Source organism: Mesoplodon densirostris, chromosome 20 (genome assembly GCF_025265405.1).
Source record: "Mesoplodon densirostris isolate mMesDen1 chromosome 20, mMesDen1 primary haplotype, whole genome shotgun sequence".
Lineage (NCBI taxonomy): Eukaryota > Metazoa > Chordata > Mammalia > Artiodactyla > Ziphiidae > Mesoplodon > Mesoplodon densirostris.
The window spans coordinates 26,951,010-26,971,797 of record NC_082680.1 but is presented as its reverse complement, the minus strand read 5'-3'; the positions used below and the strand labels follow the sequence as shown (position 1 = coordinate 26,971,797).

The following is a 20,788-nucleotide window of genomic DNA, read 5'->3' as shown; positions in this document are numbered from 1 at the left end:
CATTTAAAATTTATTTTAATACATTATAATGACAAAAATCTACCTTGGGGGATACAAATAGTATTTCCTGTACTACTCACGTAATACTTTATTGAAGTATAGTTGATTTACAATATTGTGTTAAAGTTTCAGGTGTACAGCAAAGTGATTCAGATACATATATTTTTTCAGATTATTTTCCATTATAGGTTATTACAAAATACTGAATATAGTTCCCTGTGCTCTATAGTATGTCCCTGTTGCTTATCTATTTTATGTATAGTAGTTTGTATCTGTTAATCCCATACTCCTAATTTATCCCTCCCTCCCTCTCTCCATTGGTAATCATAAATTTGTTTTGCATGTCTGTGACTCTGTTTCTGTTTTGTATACAGATTCATTTGTATTACTTTTTAGATTACACATAAGTGATATCATATGATATTTGTCTTTCTCTGTCTGACTTACTTCACTTAGTATAATCATTTCTAGGTCCATCCATGTTGCTGCAAATGGCATATTTCATTCTTTTTTATGGCTGAGTAATATTCCAGTGTGTGTGTGTGTGTTTTGTGTGTATACACACTACACACACACACACACACACACACACACACACACACACACACACACCCCACATCTTAAAAGTTAGAAGGTACACTGATATGATAGTAGGAAAGAATCCACATGCTAGAATGAAAACTGACCTGGGCCCAAATCACTACTCTCCCACTTATTGGAAGTATGGACTTGGATACGTATATTTGACTTTTAATTTCCTTATTTCTAAAGCAGGTAATAACACCTACTTTAGAGGATTGTAGAAATTAAAGCACATGTATGTTAAGCCTCTAGCACGATGGATGGCACACAGCAAACATTACCATTATCATATATAATTATCAAGCCAGAGCTCAGCCAACACACAAATATCCATTGTAGCTGGTTACGATTCATCCATTCATCTATTCATGTATTCTCTGAATTATTAAAACGGGCCAAACAACAAGTATTCAAAGATTCAGAAAACTAGCAGCCCCTGTCATTAAGCTATTTTATGAGGAAACACAAACAGACATTCAACACACTACAAAAACAACTACCAGCTACAGAACTCTGATACCATTACATATACACACACCTAGGGGGAAACACTTTTGAAAGTTAGGAACTGTAGATGTTTTCACTTTGGAGGTAAGTACTTTGACTAGGAGATAGGGTAGGGATGGAGGGATGGAGGAACTGAGAACATGTGAAGTCATGGCGTGCCATAAAACACGGTCTTCTGATTTTCATTTTCTACATCTTAATTATATCAGATGCATTTTATTAACAAATCAGAGTAAGAAGAAGGTGGAAGGGGACCTGGCAATGACTAACTGTTCTAATCTTAATTAACTTTGCCTAGGAAAATTCCATACAATTGTTTGTTTCTATCCAACTCCAAGAAAAAAAAAAAAGGAAAGAAAACAATGCAGAATATAATTTGAGTATATGTAATGCTATTGTTGCTCTTGGCTCCCTAGAGACAAGGCTTTAGCACAACTGAGACAGCCTCCATACACATGAGAACAATAAATATTCTAAATAAATGTATCCCTATTTATTCAAGTCTACAATAGTCAGAAGAACACATATTGGCCAAGGTTTGATTCATTCTGACGCGGAGATAAAACCAGTATGTGGTAACATACAGAGAATAGGAAAACCATCCTTCAAAGCTATCTTGGGAGAGTTAAAAACAAAAAAAAAAACAAAAACAAGAAATTTAAAAACTCCGTTCTGAATGTCAAAGTAGTGCTTCAATCAGTGCCCTTCTCATACTGAGAGATAAAAAATAATTGTGCATCTTATTTAGTTGGCTCAGTTAACACAAAGCTCTGCTATGTAATTCTTCTAAAGAGCCTGCTACCCATGGTCTTGGGCACTACAAAGGGTGTGTCCACTAGCTTTGGTCGGTGGTTGAAAAATAACAGATATGTGATCATTTCACTTTTTCCAAAGCACTGAAGATATGTCACAGAGGTACTCAGAGTCTGCGACCAAGAAGTGAACATTCCGAAAAGACAGGAAGAGCAGAATTAAAGTCTTTGGTTTAGTACTTGGGTAACTGGTTGTTCCTCTTTCCAAAAGATGAAGGATAGGAGAGACAGCAGACACCTGCTGACAACCAGAGGCCCCGTGAGAACTACCCTGAGGTGGAAGCACCTTTCTGGGTGATCTGGTGGGGATTTCCGTTCTCTTTAAAACTCTCCCAGAAGATGGTTTTTTGGGGACACTAGTCCGCCATCTTCTCAGTCTGCCGGCTTCCTGAATAAAGTCACTATTCCTTGCCTCAGCAACAAAAAAAGACCTTCCTGTATTTTCAAACTTCTTACAATGAGCATGTAATATTCTTATGTCAGAAAAACACTTCCATCCAAAAAAGCTCTTTGGAGTAGAGGAAATAAAGCTCCCCTGGGCTCGTTAGTTGTGTTCATCTAACCATGCAGCCCACATGTGAGGAAAAGAGTGGAGAAGAAAGCATCCGCTCCAAGAAGTTCTGCTGTCAGCCCTGCTGGCCCCCTGACTTAGCTTCTGGACGTTCTCCTGCCCGGAAGCTCCCAGCAGTAAACAGTCAGGTGAAATAAACATTGAGAGTCCCCCATACCATTCCTCCTTTGCAACGCTCCCTCCAAAACTGTGATCATCCCAGGATGTGCTTTCCAGGACCAGCCATTGGGCCAAAGGGCTATCTGTAGTTGGTGCCCTCTTCTCTTCATTTTTTTTTCCTATAATTATCCCTGTTTTGGACCCTCAGTCCAAAGACCTAGGGCCCTGAAGTTCTCTTCTGATTATACAAATTCCCAACTGTACAGCCTCATTCAGTCACAAACCTAGCATGCTTTTTTCCCCCAGCAAAATCTCCCTGACAAGGAATCTTTGAAGATGTGTACCAAGTTCTTTAGCTAATTTGGACTACTGTGATAACAGCTAATATTGTGGAAGTGGGTTATCCTTCCTATAGTTTTTATATTTTATTAGGCGGGGGAAGCACAATGATTTCATCCAGATTACACATCTAAATGGTGGAATGACAGGACTTATTTATAAGCTCACTTGAAGGTTTTGGTTTTTTGCTTGTTTGATTTTCACATATAGAACATCTTAAAAACCTAACTTAGAGCAGACATAGCCCTGTGCTAGGTGCTGAGGAGACACAGTAGAATAGAAAATTGTCTCTGACCTCAGGTGATAAAAATCAAGAGTGAAAGACATAAAAAAAAGAATTAAAATATGGTCTGACTGGTGCAGGAACAGAAGTGATGTCAAAGTATGGAAACAACATTCAATAAGAAGAGATTTATCTCTAGGAGTACAGAGACTCATGGACAGTGGTCTGTAAGAACAGTTCTGTTGAACAAGGAGCATGAACAAAGGCCCAGAGATGTGAGTCAGCAGAGCTGCTTGGGTGATGCTCAATATTTCGATGTGATGTGAACATCATTGTCCGTGTATGTCCGAACATCACTGTCTGACTCAACCAGCCAAGGGGTCATGGACCTGCCACATGTGTGTCTTCACCTGTTTTCCAGTATCTTAATGTTAGTTCCTACTTCTGGACAGCATCTGATATTATCAGTTCTACGGGCAAAGAACTGAAGTGAAAGGTGTTCTGAAATAAGCTCAAGAAAAAAAGTCAGGGACCCACCAGGGTATATGACCTTGGGCATTGCATTTAAACTCTGCAAATCCCAATGATCATAGGTGGGCAAATACAGTGAGACTGGCTGGATAATTTCTAAGATCCTTTCAATTCCAAACCCCAGTTTAGGTCAATGATTTATCAAATAGCTATTCAGTAAAAGGCACCAGTTTCTGCTCAAAAGTATCAAAGATGAACAAAACATAAAGCCTGCTTTCAAAAATGGATATACAATGTGAAGCAAAAGAGAAATAAATATACCTCAAACAACAGCATAAGGCAGGATAATAGAGGTATAAGAAATATACAAAATGCACAAGACAAAGGAAATCGTGGGACAATTTTGAGGCACAGCATGGAGTCTAGATAGTAGACGGTACATGAAAAAGCAGTAAAAAATAAAACCAGAAAGGTTTGCTGGAACTATTGGAAGAACACTTAACACCAGGCTAAAAAATCCCTGCGCATCTAAGAAACCTTTGCACGTTACAAAGGTGGCACTGCAGATCATTAGAAAAAGGAGGGAGACCCCTCAATGGTTCTGTGACAATTGGTTATTCACATGAAAGAATGAAATTAAATCCCTAACTCAAACTCTACACAGAAAACAAAATCTATTCTAGGTCGATTAAAGGCATAAATACGAAAGACCAAAACTATAAAATTTTAGAAGAAATATAGGAGAATATAGTTCACGAGATTTAGGCAAGATTTCCTAAGCACGACACAAAAGAGCATAAAACCACTGATAACATTGATTACATCAAAATTAAAACCTGAGTTCATGAGAACGTAACATTAAAAATTCAAGTCATCAGAAAATACCATTAAGTTAAAAAAAAAACTGGGGGAAGAAATTCCAATCACACATTAACACATTAAAGCTTACTAAAAATATATATATATATATATATACACATATATACAAATACACATATGCGTATTTAAAGCTCCCTATAATTCAATAAATTATTAATTTAATAATTAAATTATTATTTTCTATTAGCAAATAGAAAAAATGAGCAAAAGACTTGAGTAGGTGTTTTGTAGAAGAAATATAAATGGCAATGAAATAAATGAAACAATGTTTAACTTCATTAGTAATCAGGGATATGGAAATTAAGTCCATGCGGAGATAATCATATTATACCCACTAAATAAGCAGAAATCTCTAGGCCTGGAAATATCAAATGTTGGCTGATGTGAAGTGATGGGAACTCAAACTGTTGAAAAATGCTTTGGCATTATCTGGAAAATTTAACATGTTCATGCTCTGGGTCATAGTAATCTACTCTCAGATGTATGAGAAACACTTGAAAAGTGGGTGCCATTGACATGTACATGAATGTTCCTAGTAGCACTTTTCATAAGAGAAAAAAACAACCTGAAAACAAGCCAAATGTCACTGCGAGTAAAATAAGTCAATTATGGTTTAGTCACAGCATCAAATATTGTACAGGATTCAACAACAGTACATCCAATAACATAGCTGAAACCTAATACCGGGTGAAAAAAACAATCGCTGAAGACTATAATATATGTCAAAAAGAAGCAAAAGTAAACGCTGTTTAGGAGGACATACATATTTGTTTAAAATAGTTTTAAAGGGCTTCCCTGGTGGCGCAGTGGTTGAGAATCTGCCTGCCGATGCAGGGGACACGGGTTTGAGCCCTGGTCTGGGAAGATCCCACATGCCGCGGAGCAACTAGCCCCGTGAGCCACAATTACTGAACTTGCGTGTCTGGAGCCTGTGCTCCTCAACGAGAGGCCGTGATAGTGAGAGGCCCGTGCACCATGATGAGGAGTAGCCCCCGCTTGCCGCAACTAGAGAAAGCCCTTGCACAGAAAAGAAGAGCCAACACAGCCATAAATAAATAAATTAATTAATTTTAAAAAATAGTTTTAAAGACCAGGAAATGATAAGCACAAAATTCAAGCAATATTACTTTTGAAGGAGAACCAGAGGGATGGGAGTTCAAGAGAGACATACAGATGAGACATGTTGATAATGGTTTATTAATATGGTGGTAAGTGCACAGATAGCCATTTTAAATTGATTTTTTAAAACTAAACTCATGTGCGACAACTGGTCACAAAATGTCTTGCATTTGATTTCACAGACAAATAGGGAACCTTTGGCAGTTGTGAACAGACATATTAGAAACATTTGCTTTATTTGGAGTTCCTATGCCACATTTCCTAAAACAGCAAAGAGGCACCAGCTGTCCCCGCCCAACTCCTTAGTCAACACCAATGGTGCTGACTGGGGCCCTGCCCTACACTGTAAGGAACTATACTGCCTTCATCCTTCCGACACCAAGACCAGTACAAAGTTATTAACCCACTCATAAATGTGATCACTTATCATTTACATCCTGGACCTAAGACATATTAGATGAGAATTAATAGGAACGTCCATTTGTGGACCCCTGTGCTTTTGTTCAGAAGGGAAACATATGGTGCAACCTCCAACCTTGGGTTCTTAAAACTCTTCTCCATGATTATATAATGTTTCTTATTTAATCACATCTCTTTCATGAATATCTAAGTTCTTCCATCCTAGCAGGAAAAGTCTAGGTCCTAAAGACTGAAATGTTGAGTGCCATTATCCAGTTTCACTCATCCAAGTCATTTGAGATCCAACATGGAAATATAACGCCTAATATGGAGGGGTGTGCGAGGGAGAAACATGGTGGTCACCTTTATCCCTTACACTTTGCTGTCTTTAAATCTCAAAAAAAAAAGGATCAGTTTCTACATTTGCTCACAATCAATCCACCCATTACACCAGCAGCTCTCAGGCTTTGATTCCCAAACTAAGAATAACCTGAGGAACTTAAAAAAATATATATCAGTGGATCCTCTCCCCTGAGATTTGGGCTCAACTATTCTGAGATGGCTTAACTGTTCTGTTCTTGGCATCAGCTTCTCTTCAAAATTTAAATAACAAACACACGTATTTCTCTGAACGGGGGTTACATTAAACTTTTGGTGCTCATTTTTCAATCTACTATGTTTCAATAAAACTGTTTACGTATTAAACATCAATTTTAAACTTAAAAAGCTGATGGTCACACATATTCAAAGCCCCTGCCTGTGTGATCGTCTCACCTAACCCCAGGTGACAGTACTAAAGATGTCAGCCTTTCTGTGAATTTGGAAAAAAAATAATGGCTTCAGGTGATGACCGGGAAGTTGTAGCTTTAAAACCTAAGCACCATTTCCAGCAGCAAGATCTTTCACTGATAACTGCTAAAAATAACCAAACCCTGAATATTTTGACAACTAATCTCCAAGAATCTGAAGTTTTTGACAACCTCCACATCTAACACTTTCCCAGTAAGGTGGCTTCAAAGTGAATAATCATCATTACAGAATCACCGGGGTTTATAAGCTTCAGCTCAACTACAGGAATTGCATTTTACAAGTTATTATGACCGTCAGAAATGCAGAACTCAGCTTTAAAATAAAGAACAACAGAGAATGCATGAGAAGAAGCAACTGAGGCTTTCAAAATTATATCCTCACTCTCTTTGGATGCAAATTCATGGCCTTTTGAGGGTATCATTGGCAAGCTGCTGCCAACATCAGAAGTTTTCTGCGAAGCGAAGCATAAGACAATTGCTTGTGCATCTTTAAAATCTGATCCACCTAGTGGTCCTCTAAGTGGCCAACTACTGTATCCATTTGAATAAAACCGCCTCATCACAACAGATCTAGCATTCCAGCTGGAAAGTGTTACCTTCTCAACACACATGAAAATCCAGATTTAAACAGGGCAAAATGGAAATTGGAAGTAATTTACTTATCCAGATAAGAATTAGGAGTTGTGTGGCAAACACCATTCTAAAGTTATTTCCTTGGGTGAAGCACAAGGTTTCCTATTCTAACTCATGGCACTAACATCCCACAGTATAAGAGAAGTGACTATCTTCATCCTATGTATAAATTTTTTAAAATAATTATATTTAGAAAGTAGTTAGGGTCTGCTAGTAGATTCATACTGAACAAAACTGTTACCAAGTATGCAGAGGGTAAGTAATTGGAACAAAATCTTGACTCACCGTAAATTCCATAAAAACACAAAATAAACCTATAATGTAGATATGGATAATGTAATACAGATAATAATGTAATACAATGTCCATCAGCTCTGCTACAATGAACCAACTTGAGCCCCTCAAATCATAGCCCCAACACTGTACGATTCAGAATGGTGCCAAAGATGAAAAATCTATCCTATTTCAAAGGTATTTAGAAAAATATAAACATTTTAAATAAAAGGAAAGCATCCTCTAACAGAAGTGTAAAACGATCAGTAGGCTTTAGTCTTCTGGTATCATTCTTTTGATTTCCTTGGTGCCTCTATCAACTGCTTTTGTTATTATGGGCCTGAAAAGGAGAAGGGGCAAGAACAACATTGAGAAAATGAAGATCTGGGTTCATGGGCAAACACTGACAGAAATGACCTCCTACAAGTCCAGCAAGCTACGCTGCTTCTCTAGACTTTGGTTGCCCACGTAGAGATTTGAGCTTCAGCCTAGAAATTTTAGGGCCCTTTCCAGCAATATAATTGTATGATTCTTCTTTACAAATGGGATAGAGAGGCACATAGAAACTCAGTGACCAAATTAGTGTTTTTCATATGTTAAATAAAAGACCACTCAAATGCTTTTGATCTTCCGCTTTTAGACAATGCTCCTCAAATGCTAAAGGAACTTCTCTAGGCGGGAAAGAGACCAGCAACTTAAAACAACCTTGTACATATATAGACTACTATATCAAAACCTCATGGAAACAGCAAACCCAAAAACTACGATACACACACAAAAAGAAAAAGCAACCCAAACACAACACTAGAGATGGTCATCAAATCACGAGAACAAACGAGGAAAGGAAGACCATAGACAGTGCTCCTCCACAAAGCTCAAAGACAATTATTGAAAATGAGGACCAACTGACTCCCTGATCCTTTAAATCTCTTAACAAAAGGTGGAAAAAGTCACTGACTTGAGACAAACTGGAAGGTTGAGTGCTGTATCTTGTGACTCTTGCTTAAACTAAAGGTGTTTTATTAAAATGATGAGAAGAATTCAAATCTGGAAATTTACCATGAAATAGCATAGAGATGGTTTCTGCTAAAAAAGAAAAAGTCAATCTAGCAACCACGGGCCCACGCACCCAACTGGGTAACACTGGGCTGCCGTGGAGGATTCCAGCCCCCGCGGCCCTCTCCCACTCATCCCACTTCTGCTGCTGGAGCAGCCTATGTATGCATTAGTGTACAACCACTGATTTAAGAGAAACCGATACATAAAATTACACTTCTTTTATTGATGATGCATTCTTAAAAACACTTAAGCCAAGGCTCACCAGCATCATTCCTGAAGTCCTACAAACTTGTCCTGAAAATTCTACTTTCAGAGTATCTGTTATCGAAGGTTTTGATGCCTATTTAAAATGCCAAGAAATGCTTCCTGAAATGATATTTTAAAAGTACCATGAATAAAGGGTACTGAAAACGATACACAGCATCATAAAATGTTAGAGCAGGAAGGAGCTTTCACAATAATTGCGTTACTTCTCATTTTAGAAATAAAAAGAACCAGAAAAAAAGTGACGTGTTGGAGGCCATGTAGCCTTGAACTTTGCAGCCCACCACACTGCTGGAACGGGAAGGCCGTTTTGACTTGAGGAGGAGACAGGAAGCAAGGGTAGACTGAGAGTTGGGGGTTGGATGGGAGAGACCAGCGAGAAAGAGAGAAACGTGAGTGCTCAAATTAAGAACCTAACTTTCGGGCTTCCCCGGTGGCGCAGTGGTTGAGAGTCCGCCTGCCGACGCAGGGGACACGGGTTTGTGCCCCGGTCTGGGAAGATCCCACATGCCGCGGAGCGGCTGGTCCCGTGAGCCATGGCAGCTGAGCCTGCGCGTCCGGAGCCTGTGCTGCGCAACGGGAGAGGCCACAACAGTGAGAGACCCGCGTGCCGCAAAAAAAAAAAAAGAAAAGAAAAGAAAAGAAAAGAAGCTAACTTTCAAGTCAAAACTGTGTCTCCGTCTCAAGTTTAAGTGTTACTAATAGCATTTAAATTAACAGCATAGAAGTTTAATGATGTAAGTTTGCAATAATGATGATATATGACATTCTACTAATACATAATACATACACACAGATATCCATTAAGCACTTATCCCCTTGACAATTATTAATAACTGGCTGCACAAGTAATGGTGTTGTCTGCTGCAGGACATGATACAGGAGAGCTGTCTTTTCACATCGCTATCCGAGACGGATGTTCATTTCAAGCTGTCTGCTAAACTTGAGAAAACAGCCAATGGGTTTTAGTTTTCATTTTTGTATTTGGGGTGGGTGGGTTTGTTTTGTTTGTTTGTCTTCTCCAAGGTGAAAAAAATGACAAACATTTTAAAAACCTTTCTTTCTTTAAAGCAAACCCCCAAACACTTACATCCCACCCACATACCTCACACTGAGAAAACCTGTGAACCTCCTGACTGCTTTTTTTTTTTTTTTTAAGGGAGACAACTTTGGAAATTTCCTGATGCAAGCTGCTGGCAGTCACTGTAGCTGCTGGTCTCTAGGCTGAGAGAGATACAAGGGTCACCTATTCGGATGAAGGACAGTTACAATTTCCTCAGCTCCTTTCAAAAGGCCTACAACACACATATTTCTCTGGCAAAGAACTTTATTTTGAGGTCTGTATTTTTTTCTATTTCTTTCTAAAAATAGGTTAGATAATTCTTAAAGACACGTTGATGAAAATTATTATTGCAAGTCCAAATGCACTGTGCCGCCACACACCTTCCAAATACCAATTAAAAGACTTTAACCTTGTTCCACAACTATATACAGAAAGAAAAAATAAAGCACAAAGTTAATAATAAAGACAAAGTATTTAGAAAGTGATGCAGATTATGAAGCCAGTAGTATATTTCTAAGGAGTGTTTGGCGTCTGTAATGACAACTTTAAAATAAAACGGCAGAACTACCTGTGATTTTTATTTAATGAACTAAATTTTAAATCCTTTGTTGTTTTTAAGAAAACATGGGACTCCCCTGGTGTCACAGTGGTTAAGAACCCGCCTGCCAACGCAGGGGACAGGGGCTCGAGCCCTGGTCCGGGAAGATCCCACCTGCCGCGGAGCAACGAAGCCCGTGCACCACAACTACTGAGCCTGTGCTCTAGAGCCCGCGAGCCACAACTACTGAGCCCACGTGCTGCCAACTACTGAAGCCCGTGCGCCTAGAGCCTGTGCTCCGCAACAAGAGAAGCCACCACAATGAGAAGCCTGTGCACTGCAATGAAGAGTAGCCCCCGCTCGCTACAACTAGAGAAAGCCCGCACAGTAACAAAGACCCAATGCAGCCAAAAATAAAATCAATTTAATAAATTAAAAAAAAAAAAAGAAAATACTATTGCTCAGCAAGTTCCTGAGAACTTTTCCCATACCCCTTAGGCCACACTGCAGTATATACCATTTTCCATAAATTCACAATTTTACTTGCCTCAAACCACTGCTGCTACATTTCCTACCACCCCCTCTTCCAGATGACACCACTTCTGTTCATAACCATGAGAAACCTAACACCACATAAACCCAGAAGCCAACACGGTATCCCTGAAGGTTTTTACTCGTTTCTTTCTCTGTCCCACGTGTTCATGTACCCATGCCCCGTCTCAAATACAATGTGAGCAGAATGTTGTACGGTCCAACTTAAGTGCAACCAATCTATTTGGTAATAAACTAGAATGACCTCATAGTCAAAAAGGCCCAGAAACCATCTGGACACTCAGCTGCTGGTCCTAGTACTAGTTATGGCTCTCTGTCTAGCCTTGGTTGAAAAAAACCGCTAAACCTTACCTTCATCCTCTGTTCAACAACAGGGTGAATGTACAAATCCGAAACAATCCGAACTGTGAATGCACCTGAAACATGTTGACTTCCACGCAAATGAATTATTATGCAAAAGAGCCATCCGCGCTAATGTCACATCTTACACTTAATCATCTTCGTAGAACCATCTATCTAGGAATGTAGGCTTCTCAGTCTGTTGGGGGGCGGGAATGTTAAACCCTCTTACAGTTATTTAATTTCTTCTGGCAACTAATTTTCCTGAATGTTTTAGCCCCATATTGAGTACATTTTAGAAATGTTATCCTCAATATTATTTATACCTTAACGCAATAAGCTTAGAGTAAAAATGATTGTTTAGAATGTGCTATGGGACCAGCACTGCCAGGCGCTGGGTAAGTAACAGTAAGCATGATGGGCACTGCCAAGTAGACATAAGTGTCCAGCAGCAAGGAAGGACCCAAAACCTAGTCCCACACCATGTTGTGACAACAAGGATCCAGCTCCTTGGCGAGCATCCCTATCCCGTGTGAACATTCCTCTGTTTTTGTTTCTAACCAACTGTTTCTGTTCTATCTCTTCCTTAAGTGTAGCCTTACTCTCTCAATATCCTGAACTCGGGATCGTTTTTAAGTGCACCGCCAGTCAAGAGATACAGTAAGATAAAAGGGGGTAGAATCAGCAAAAATCTGACTTTGGGCAAACTGTTCAACTTCTGGGGGACTCAGTTTCCTCTTTCTTACAGAAATGAAGTAGATGCAGACATAAGGCCTCAATTACTTCAAGATAAAATCCAAGCCTTTGAAAATACTGCATCCACCTTTACAAATGCTGGAAGCAAGACGCTATATTACATCAGAATGGTACTCCCAGAATGTCTATTTGTTTTATGAGTAGCTCTAGGTTTTTGTGTGTTAAAACTGACATTTGTCTTTGCCTATTCTTCTGTCATGTTTACAATATTGCTACATAGAATTCCACTTCGTACTGGCTTCCAAGTGAAAATCAATATTGAAAATCAAAAACAAACCCCCAAAACTTGAATTACTGTCATCCATGACCCTGCTACTCAAAGTGTGGTCAGATGGTGTCATCTAGAAGTTGGTTAGAAATGCAGGCTCTCAGGCCCCTCCCCAGATTTACCAAATCAGAATGTGCATTTTAACAAGATCTACAGTGATTCAAATGCACATTAACATTTGAAAAGCCCTGATTTGTGTGTTTCAGATATTACCAGCTTAGCTTTCATAACCCAAGATCTTTGGGTTTCCCTTCCTCTTCCAGTTGGTTTTATTAAATTAAATTCAAATAAAGACGCTAACTACTAAATAAGTACTGTGACGAGGCAGAAACCACCAATCACCTGCAAACAACTCTAAAAGGCATGCCACAAATTTCTTTACGGGCAAATCTTCTAGTCCAATATTTAGTAAATACATTTGCTTTTATAGTAAGTGAGTAAACTCTACAAATGATATTAAACATAGTTATTCCAGTGTTGGTTGGACCCTTGAAGTAGTCAGGATGACTTCTTCCCTTTAGCCTCTAGTACCTCCTGCTTCCTTTGCATGTCTGCTAATCACTTACGTTCTGGGATGTCTGCAATGTCATTTTCCCTTGGACCTACCTGAGGGAGAAATTACCCCATTCAATCAGCAAAACAATGCATTTTGTAAAGTCCATTCTGAGCCAAGTTCCACTGTGTTGTGGTGAAATTACCCCATATTATTCCTCCCAGCCTTACAAGGCCAGATTCAAGTGGAAACATACACTTAAGTGCCAAGGTCTCTCTTTCTGGGGAGGAAGGCTCTTTTGCATTTTATGAACCAGAAATTTAGGGGCAGAAAGTCAGTATCTGCATTAAGTGAGGCTGTTACTGACTTCACTTGGAAGACAGCTTTTGGCTTCCAGCTTTCTTAATTAGGAAGGAAACTGGCAGAAGAAACTGATCATATAGGAAAAATACAGGCCTCCCTGTACTCTTGTCCTCTTGGAAACAATATTAGGAAATATTTTACATCCTGTTGTGGTCCTACGTAAGCCGAGAAGAGTACTACGTGTTTTGGCTTCTACTTCAGCCCCATCAACACAACCCGAATACTTCTGCCCTAATTTCTTAGTCCCTAATTTCTTAGTCCAGTGAAGTCCAGAGGGGGCAGGGGTGTTGAGAACAACATATGCAGTCCACACTGTCCTGCACACAAACCCACTTTCCAAAGAAATCCTCCAAAAGCACAAGAGAGTGTGCAGTGGATTTCTCACGCGGTCCAAACTGAAATACATTAACATTCGCCTAATTCTGAAAACTATCTACGCACAGCATGTGTATGCTCACAGTAAGAGCATACAACGCAATGTGGTACAAACAATTAAAAGTTCTTTTCAAAGTGGAAATGCAAAATAGAACGAATATCTATTTTCTGGAAATGAATCTAGCCATCTGCCTTGCAAGAGCCGCAGGAGGAGTACCCAAAACAGCAGAAACAGCAGCCTCTGGTGTTAACAATCTATTCTCAAATCTCATGCTTCACATTCCCCGGCAAACAAGGCTAAAAATATAAGACAGGCAACAAATAGTCTCTTGGGTTCTGCCATTCCATGGATGGCGTATTCAGAGTAATATTTTGTGTTGAAATTCAAAACTGGGGGGGAAAAGAAAGCAAGCTATCATATTAGAAGCTGGCACTCAGAATTTTAAGTGTGAATCTGATCCCAAAGTATATTAAGCTGAATGGTGAGAGGGTGGCTGTTTGCGTACAACATAAATCTCTGAGACGTATCTGAATACATTTATAGATTTATTTAAGCTCCTCTAAATTCTTCTCCAAGTCTCATAGTTATAGAGATATAATTTTAGTACTTATGTCACCAAAATATCAGACTCATTTTGTTTTCGGCACAGTTTAGAAAAGCATCTTTATTGTGGGCTCTGGAGTCAGACTGCATAGGTTCAAATCCAGGCGCCACCACATACTAACTCCGCGGCCTTGAGCGAGGTACTTACCTTCTCTGTGCAGCTCTTCTGCTATCTTCAAAAGGAGGATAATAAGAGTACTCACCTCAGAGTTATTTTAAGTTATGTTAAGTTACTTTAAGGATTATGTAAGTTCATGTGTGTAAAAGTCTTTAGAGTAATGAATGGCACCTGCTAAAAACAGTCATTACTATTAATATCTAATATTCAAGCAAGACTGCACAAACGCCTTCTCTTAAGGAACAGGCGTAACACAAAGCGTGGCAGCAATACGGTGATAGGTCTCATGCCAGTGGTGGCCGTGAAGCAAATGACTGGGTGAGCAAGTAAGTGTCTTTACCTAGAGTACGCGGCCAAGAATGACAGAGGTGAGCCCCCCTTGGTTATTCGGTCATGCTGTTAGTTCATGAAGGCAGCAGAATAAGGAGGACAGAGACAATGACGCAGCTGGTCAAGTAGCACTGCCCAGTGTACGGGACAATCAGAATTAACGGCAAAGGTGTAATCAAGGAGGGGGACACATCCAGGCTGGGAACATCTGTGCCTGCCGCTTAAGAGGACATCCTAGGGCTTCCCTGGTGGCGCAGTGGTTGAGAGTCCGCCTGCCGATGCAGGGGATACGAGTTCGTGCCCCGGTCCGGGAAGATCCCACATGCCGCGGAGCGGCTGGGCCCGTGAGCCATGGCCGCTGAGCCTGCGCGTCCGGAGACTGTGCTCCGCAACGGGAGAGGCCACGACAGTGAGAGGCCCGCGTACCGCAAAAAAAAAAAAAGAAAAAAAAAAAAGAGGACATCCTGCATCACCACCACCACCTTCCTTAAGAAAATGTTATGGAATAAATCTTTCTTCATACACTTGGTCTTTGGGATTAGACTGCAACACCTATGGTCTGGGTCCCCAGCCTCCATATTTTAAAAAGAAAGAAAGACCCGAGGGAGTGACATCAAATATTCATTATCTCCTGAACAACCAATTTCTTGGTAAACCTTGAAAGTTGGCAATATTTCAAGTTGGGTCCTTATTTGGTAGAAGGAGGATGATAAAACGTTTACAAGTCATTGAGGCAACAGACAGAAAAGTGCTTCTTCCCTAACTACTAAGACAGCAGGGTCTAGAACTACGAGACCCACTCAGTCATAGAGTTTTGATGGAACTCACGGAGGACTCCCGGGGTTCCATGGGTTTCCCCAACCTATGGGGTACCACTTAAAGAACCAGAGACCCACAGATGGGTCATTCAAAGAGTGAGGAAGAATGGAAGGCTGACATGACTATTTTTCCTAGTAAGATTATGAAAAAGGGTGACACATGCTGCCACTATAGGGTCAGGTAAGAACAATGAATCTCTTCTTATCAGCTGAGATACTTAAGAGATTTCTTGAGCAGAACCCCTTGTCGGGCAGGAAAAAAAGATACCACTGGACTGCTCAAACGAAGAGCACAACCCAAGAGTCACAAAAAGAAAAACCCACCAAGAAATTACAAGAAAAGGCTCTTTTCTCCTAGCCCTTTGGAGGGGAAGATTTTGGAGGAAAAGGAAACAGAATGCGGGGTGGCGGAGGCAGTAATTATATTCGTTAAGGAGAAAGTGAACATAGATATAAAACTGCAGGAACGAGGTAGGTAAATGGATTTAAGTATGCGTAAACCATGCGACCCTATTGTGCCTATAAAACAGATGTGTATTTCTCTTGCCCTTAATGCATCACTATGGTTACCGTAAGGAAGATTTCATTGTCCACGAAAATTTTTAAAAGAAGGAATTGTGTGAAAGCTCAGCCCAGCTAAGATCATCTTCCTCCCTGCCTTCAGACTGGTATATCTATGTACAGTATCTAATAGAGGAATCACAACCAGATCAACAGCAGTGCTCCTTTTTTTCAAAGAACAAAAACAAATCAGTGTGACAGCATGATGTGGATTCAATTAGCACTTGGCAGGTCATGAATAACTTTTAAACCCCCTTCTTTTAACTTGGAAAGTGTTAAAATATACAGTAATCATGGTACCCAAGTGCTTTCCTTACAGTAAGTATGCTATCCACCAAGAACATAAATCTCAAGAATTAAGTCTAGCTTACAAAGGAGGGAACCAGAACATGGCTCCTTGGGCCACTGCTAGTTTCTGCAGGCAGTCCCTTGCCCCATGTGTTTTCCTCATTGAGGACCTTCAAAGCCAATCATCTGAAATCTTGTTGCAATTTTCAGAGGGTTTTACCTTAGGTATGGAGGGAAAGAAATGGGGGACAAAAGGAGTTGGTACAATCATCTTGGAAACAAATAAATGATAACTATTTGTAAAGAAATGGCTACTGAATTGTTCAATCTTCTTATATAATCAAAGCAAATGGCATAATTCTGTCTATCCTGTTGTTTCGGGAAGGCGGAGCACCTTGGTTCAAACCAACATGAAACGGCTTGTAGAACAAAAAAACTATTTACTTGGATAAGTAAGAACACTGTAGGGCCAACCCCAGAGAATGCGGTGACACTACTCAGCAAACATGTCCCCTGGGTGCGTCTCATCTTGCTTTTAATGAGGGGGCACCCTCCTCAGCTGGGAGTACTTAAATAACTTTGAAACGGCACCTTTTGTTCGGAAAACCCTAATTGTACCCACCTGTCCCAAGCCAGGTTACGCGGCTTCACAGATTTTATAGCCTGTTTACTGCTCATTTCTTGGGGAATCTCTGACAGGTGCTAAAGGTAACAGGCTTCCTGCCCCAGAAAGTAAAATACTACAAGGGAAATATTAGTCAGATGGACCGCTCCACTCCATGTGTCTTGAACATTTCTATGATCTGTGCAAGACATTTGTTGTAAATAAGCCTGCGGAGTGTACAGTGTTTTCCAGGAGTCCTTTGAAGAACAGCTTGCAGACAGGAGGTGCTAGCCTTAGTTTCACAGCCAGCAAAACTCCATCCAAGAGGCTTTTGGCAGGTCCGCACCTCTTGTTTCAAGCTGGCTTCAAGACAGCCCCACCAACCAAATTCAAAGGGTCAGTATGTGGAGTCAGTCACTCTTAGGTATTCAGCATAGAACAGCAAGTGGAAACTCAGACATTTAAATCAACACTCAGAAAAGGCCCGCTTTTCCCCCGAGTAGTGTATTAAAAACAACTCAGAGCTGACTTTGCAAGGAGGCATTCTCTGTAGTAAATTAAATGGCTGAAGCTTGTGCTTCTCCCAGCGAGGAAAAGAACTATGCTTCACCATCACCCAGTGTGTGCAATCACTTGAGGCTCATTTTTAAACCTTTCCTGCTTTTTAAAAAGCCTGTTCCATTAAAACAAAAACAAAAACAAAAACCCAAAAACTTTTCAAGAAATGAAATGCAAATAGTCACTGAATAGGATCATAAAAGGGAAAAACCTCTATCCACTTTTTTCTTTTCTTAATTCTTCATTCCAGGCAGCACGACTGCTTTTAACACACCGTTAGCTTTTATAAAAATGAGATTACACTGGTTTTTCTGTGATCGTCCTCAACCCTTTCCACCCTTTCCTGTCTTCCGGCTACTCACAATACGTTCAAGGTAGAGGTAAGGTGGGCAGATCAGTTTCACCCCTCGCCAGTCAAGCGTTAGGTAAATCATTTAAGGCAATTACAAATTCTAAGCCTAATGGATGACACCTAGGAATAAAGAAAGAGCGGGAAGGAAAAGCTTCCGGATGATTTCAAGGGTAAAGCCACAGTCCTCAAGCTACGTGTAAAACTGCCTCTGATCATCTTCAAAGCAAGTCCGCTGTTTTAAGTTGATGCTCCCAGTCCTCGCTCAAGGTGGAGCTGAAACCAGGTGCAGAATGTTACTCTGCCAGAGTCCAGAGGATCCAGGAAAAATGGGGTCTACGTTTCTAAGTCGGAAAGAAGCAGCGGCTTCCCAGCCGCTCAGGGGGCCCCGCGCTCACGAGCTCCCGGGCTGGAGCCGGCACCGGGCAGGGAGAGGAGGCGCCGAGTGAGCGGCCTCGGACCAACTGCTAACCCGGCTGGGCACTGCCGGCGCAGTTAAACGCGGACGGTGCACGCCGCTCTCCCGAGCTCCCGCACACCGCGGCCTCCTCGAAAGAAAGCCCACTGCTGCCCAGGACCTCGCTGTCGCCCGAGAGGTGTCGAGCTTCGCGGACTTCAGCCTGGGTGCTGCTCCCCCAGAGAAAAGGCGCCCTCTCCATTCAAGCGCACCCTCCAGAGACTCTCATCACCTGGCGCCCCTCCCCAGGAACTCTCGGACACCCCTACGGGCGCCCACCCGTGAACGATCTCGCCTCGGAAGGAAGTGGACTGGGGGGAGCGAGACTGGAATGAAGAGGTGGGGACACCAGTCTGCAGCAATTGGGGAGGGCTCGGAAAATGCAGCAAACGACGAGAGGAAAAGAAGGGTAGGGGCCCCAGTCCCAGCAACCTGTAGGACGGCGGCTGATCGCGAACTTGGGGTGGGAGACAGTGGTCCCCTCGGAGGTCCTCCGCCCGAGTCCCACCACGCTGCGCTCAGCGCGCGGAGAGGTGCAGGGCGCAACTTGGGAAGCCAACGCCATAGGTGCGGGTCCCGCTCGGCCGCCTCGCCCCCGGCTCCGCCGCCCGCTCGACCCCGCGCTTACCTCGGGCAGCCGCAGCCCCCGCCGCCCAGAAGCAGAGCTCCAGCCAAGAGAGCCACCGGCGCGCCCCTCCAGCGCCTCTTCTTGCGGCGGCCGCTCTCCCCATGCTGCTTGCCCCGCTCGGGAGTACGGATCCTCTTCCGCGCCCCGGGAGCCCGGGAGAGGCACGGCGAGCCAGGGGCCGAAGCAAATGTGTCCCGGGGGTCTTCGGCGAGTGACTGCTCCACCGCCGCTCCCTACAGCAGCAGGGCAGGGCGCTCCGAGCCGCCGCGCGCTGGGCACCCAGAGGATGCGCGCGTCCCCATAGCCTCCCACGGCGGGGCGACCGCTGCTGCCACGGTCACTGCCCGAGTCGCCCGCCGTCCCTGCCGCACCGCTCGCTCGCAGCGCTCCAGCCGCCGCCGAGTTCCGGACTAGGGAGCGGAGGAAGGAGCCAGCAACGCTAATGAGACCCCCCCCAGAGGCCGCCCCTTCTCCTCCCCTCCGAGCGGCAACCAATGAGCCCGGCCGGGGCGGGGCGGCGGCGGCGGCGGCGGCGGGCGCGCGGGCGGGCGGGCGGCGCGGGGCGGGGTGGGGCGGGGCGGGGCGGGGCGGGGCGGGGCTGGCGGCAGGGAGGCGCAGGTGAGCCCCGTGGCGGCTGCGCGCGCCCCCAGGTGCCTCCGCGAGCTCGGGAGCAGGACCGCCGCTGGGCTTGCGGAAGTCACGCTCGCTCCAAGATGTGAGCAAAGCCTGCGGGCCTGGAGGCGAACCCAGCGCAGAAAGACGTGGGCATCTCGGCAGCCTGAGTCTGCTGCTTCCTGGAAACCACTGTTTCGTTCAACTTTGAGCCCTTTCACAGCCCTGCCCCTCTTGCTTCCATTTTTAAAAATCAGACCAGACACCACTCCAGAAAAATTCAAAAGAAAAAAAAAAAAAGACAAATGCCAAGTGGGAAAAAAATAGCACTGGAATAAACCCATTATTGCAACTAAGCTAAATGTGCATGCATGTACATAAAGAGGTGGGGAAGTCATGGGTGCGTGAGGGGTATGGGATCGATTTTTATTTTTTCTTTTTTTCCGCAATTCCCTTGTCTGTGGTCCTAATCACCCCGGAAGCCCCCAAATTTTCAGAAAGCTCTTTCGTTTCTGATGGCTCCTGTTTCGTTTAAATCTGGGCCCTGGCAATTGCCTTCCTCCTAAGTATCAGGGAAAGGAAGTCGTGCTGGGCCTTTGTAATGAGAAGGAAAGACTTTCCTTAAAAGTGTGGTTTGTTTTGAATAGGTTGTCAAATCTTCATTTGCCTGCTTTTGAAAGTACCTCCCGGTTGCCTCCCCATTTGCAGAAGGAGTCATTTAAAAGAGATTGCCTTGGGCCACACAGTTTCAGAGCAAAGAACACACTTGGGGGGTAGGCCCTGAGTTCAAGGCTCCATGGTCAGAGCACCGTATTCGAGTCCCCAGAATGATGCCAGAACTCAGCTGGTCAGAATATGTGTCGCCTTTTGCCTGGTGGACCCCAATAGAAAATGAAATCTTGGTTTGAAAGAAAGACAGCGTTCCCAACACCTCCCCACTGCCCACAGTCAATATCAATACAGTACTTTGAAAAAATCCCTCTCTCTGGTCAAAGTGCCACCTGACCCGAAACACCTTTCTCTGGAGAATAAATAGTTTAAAGTGAGGTAATAGTTCTGGATGAGGTAATTGCGC

General features: G+C 42.7%; 1 protein-coding gene across 2 annotated transcripts in view; it reads right to left on the bottom strand.

Annotated features, from left to right (window-relative positions):
* UNC5D (unc-5 netrin receptor D) overlaps positions 1-19,204 on the bottom strand; it is a 620,692-nt gene extending 601,488 nt beyond the window's left edge. For both annotated transcript variants that reach the window (XM_060085992.1, XM_060085993.1), the window contains exon 1: positions 19,102-19,204. In XM_060085992.1, coding sequence (XP_059941975.1) covers positions 19,102-19,204 — 103 coding nt within the window. The remainder of the gene's footprint in view (positions 1-19,101) is intronic.
* Positions 19,205-20,788: the final 1,584 nt, after the last annotated feature.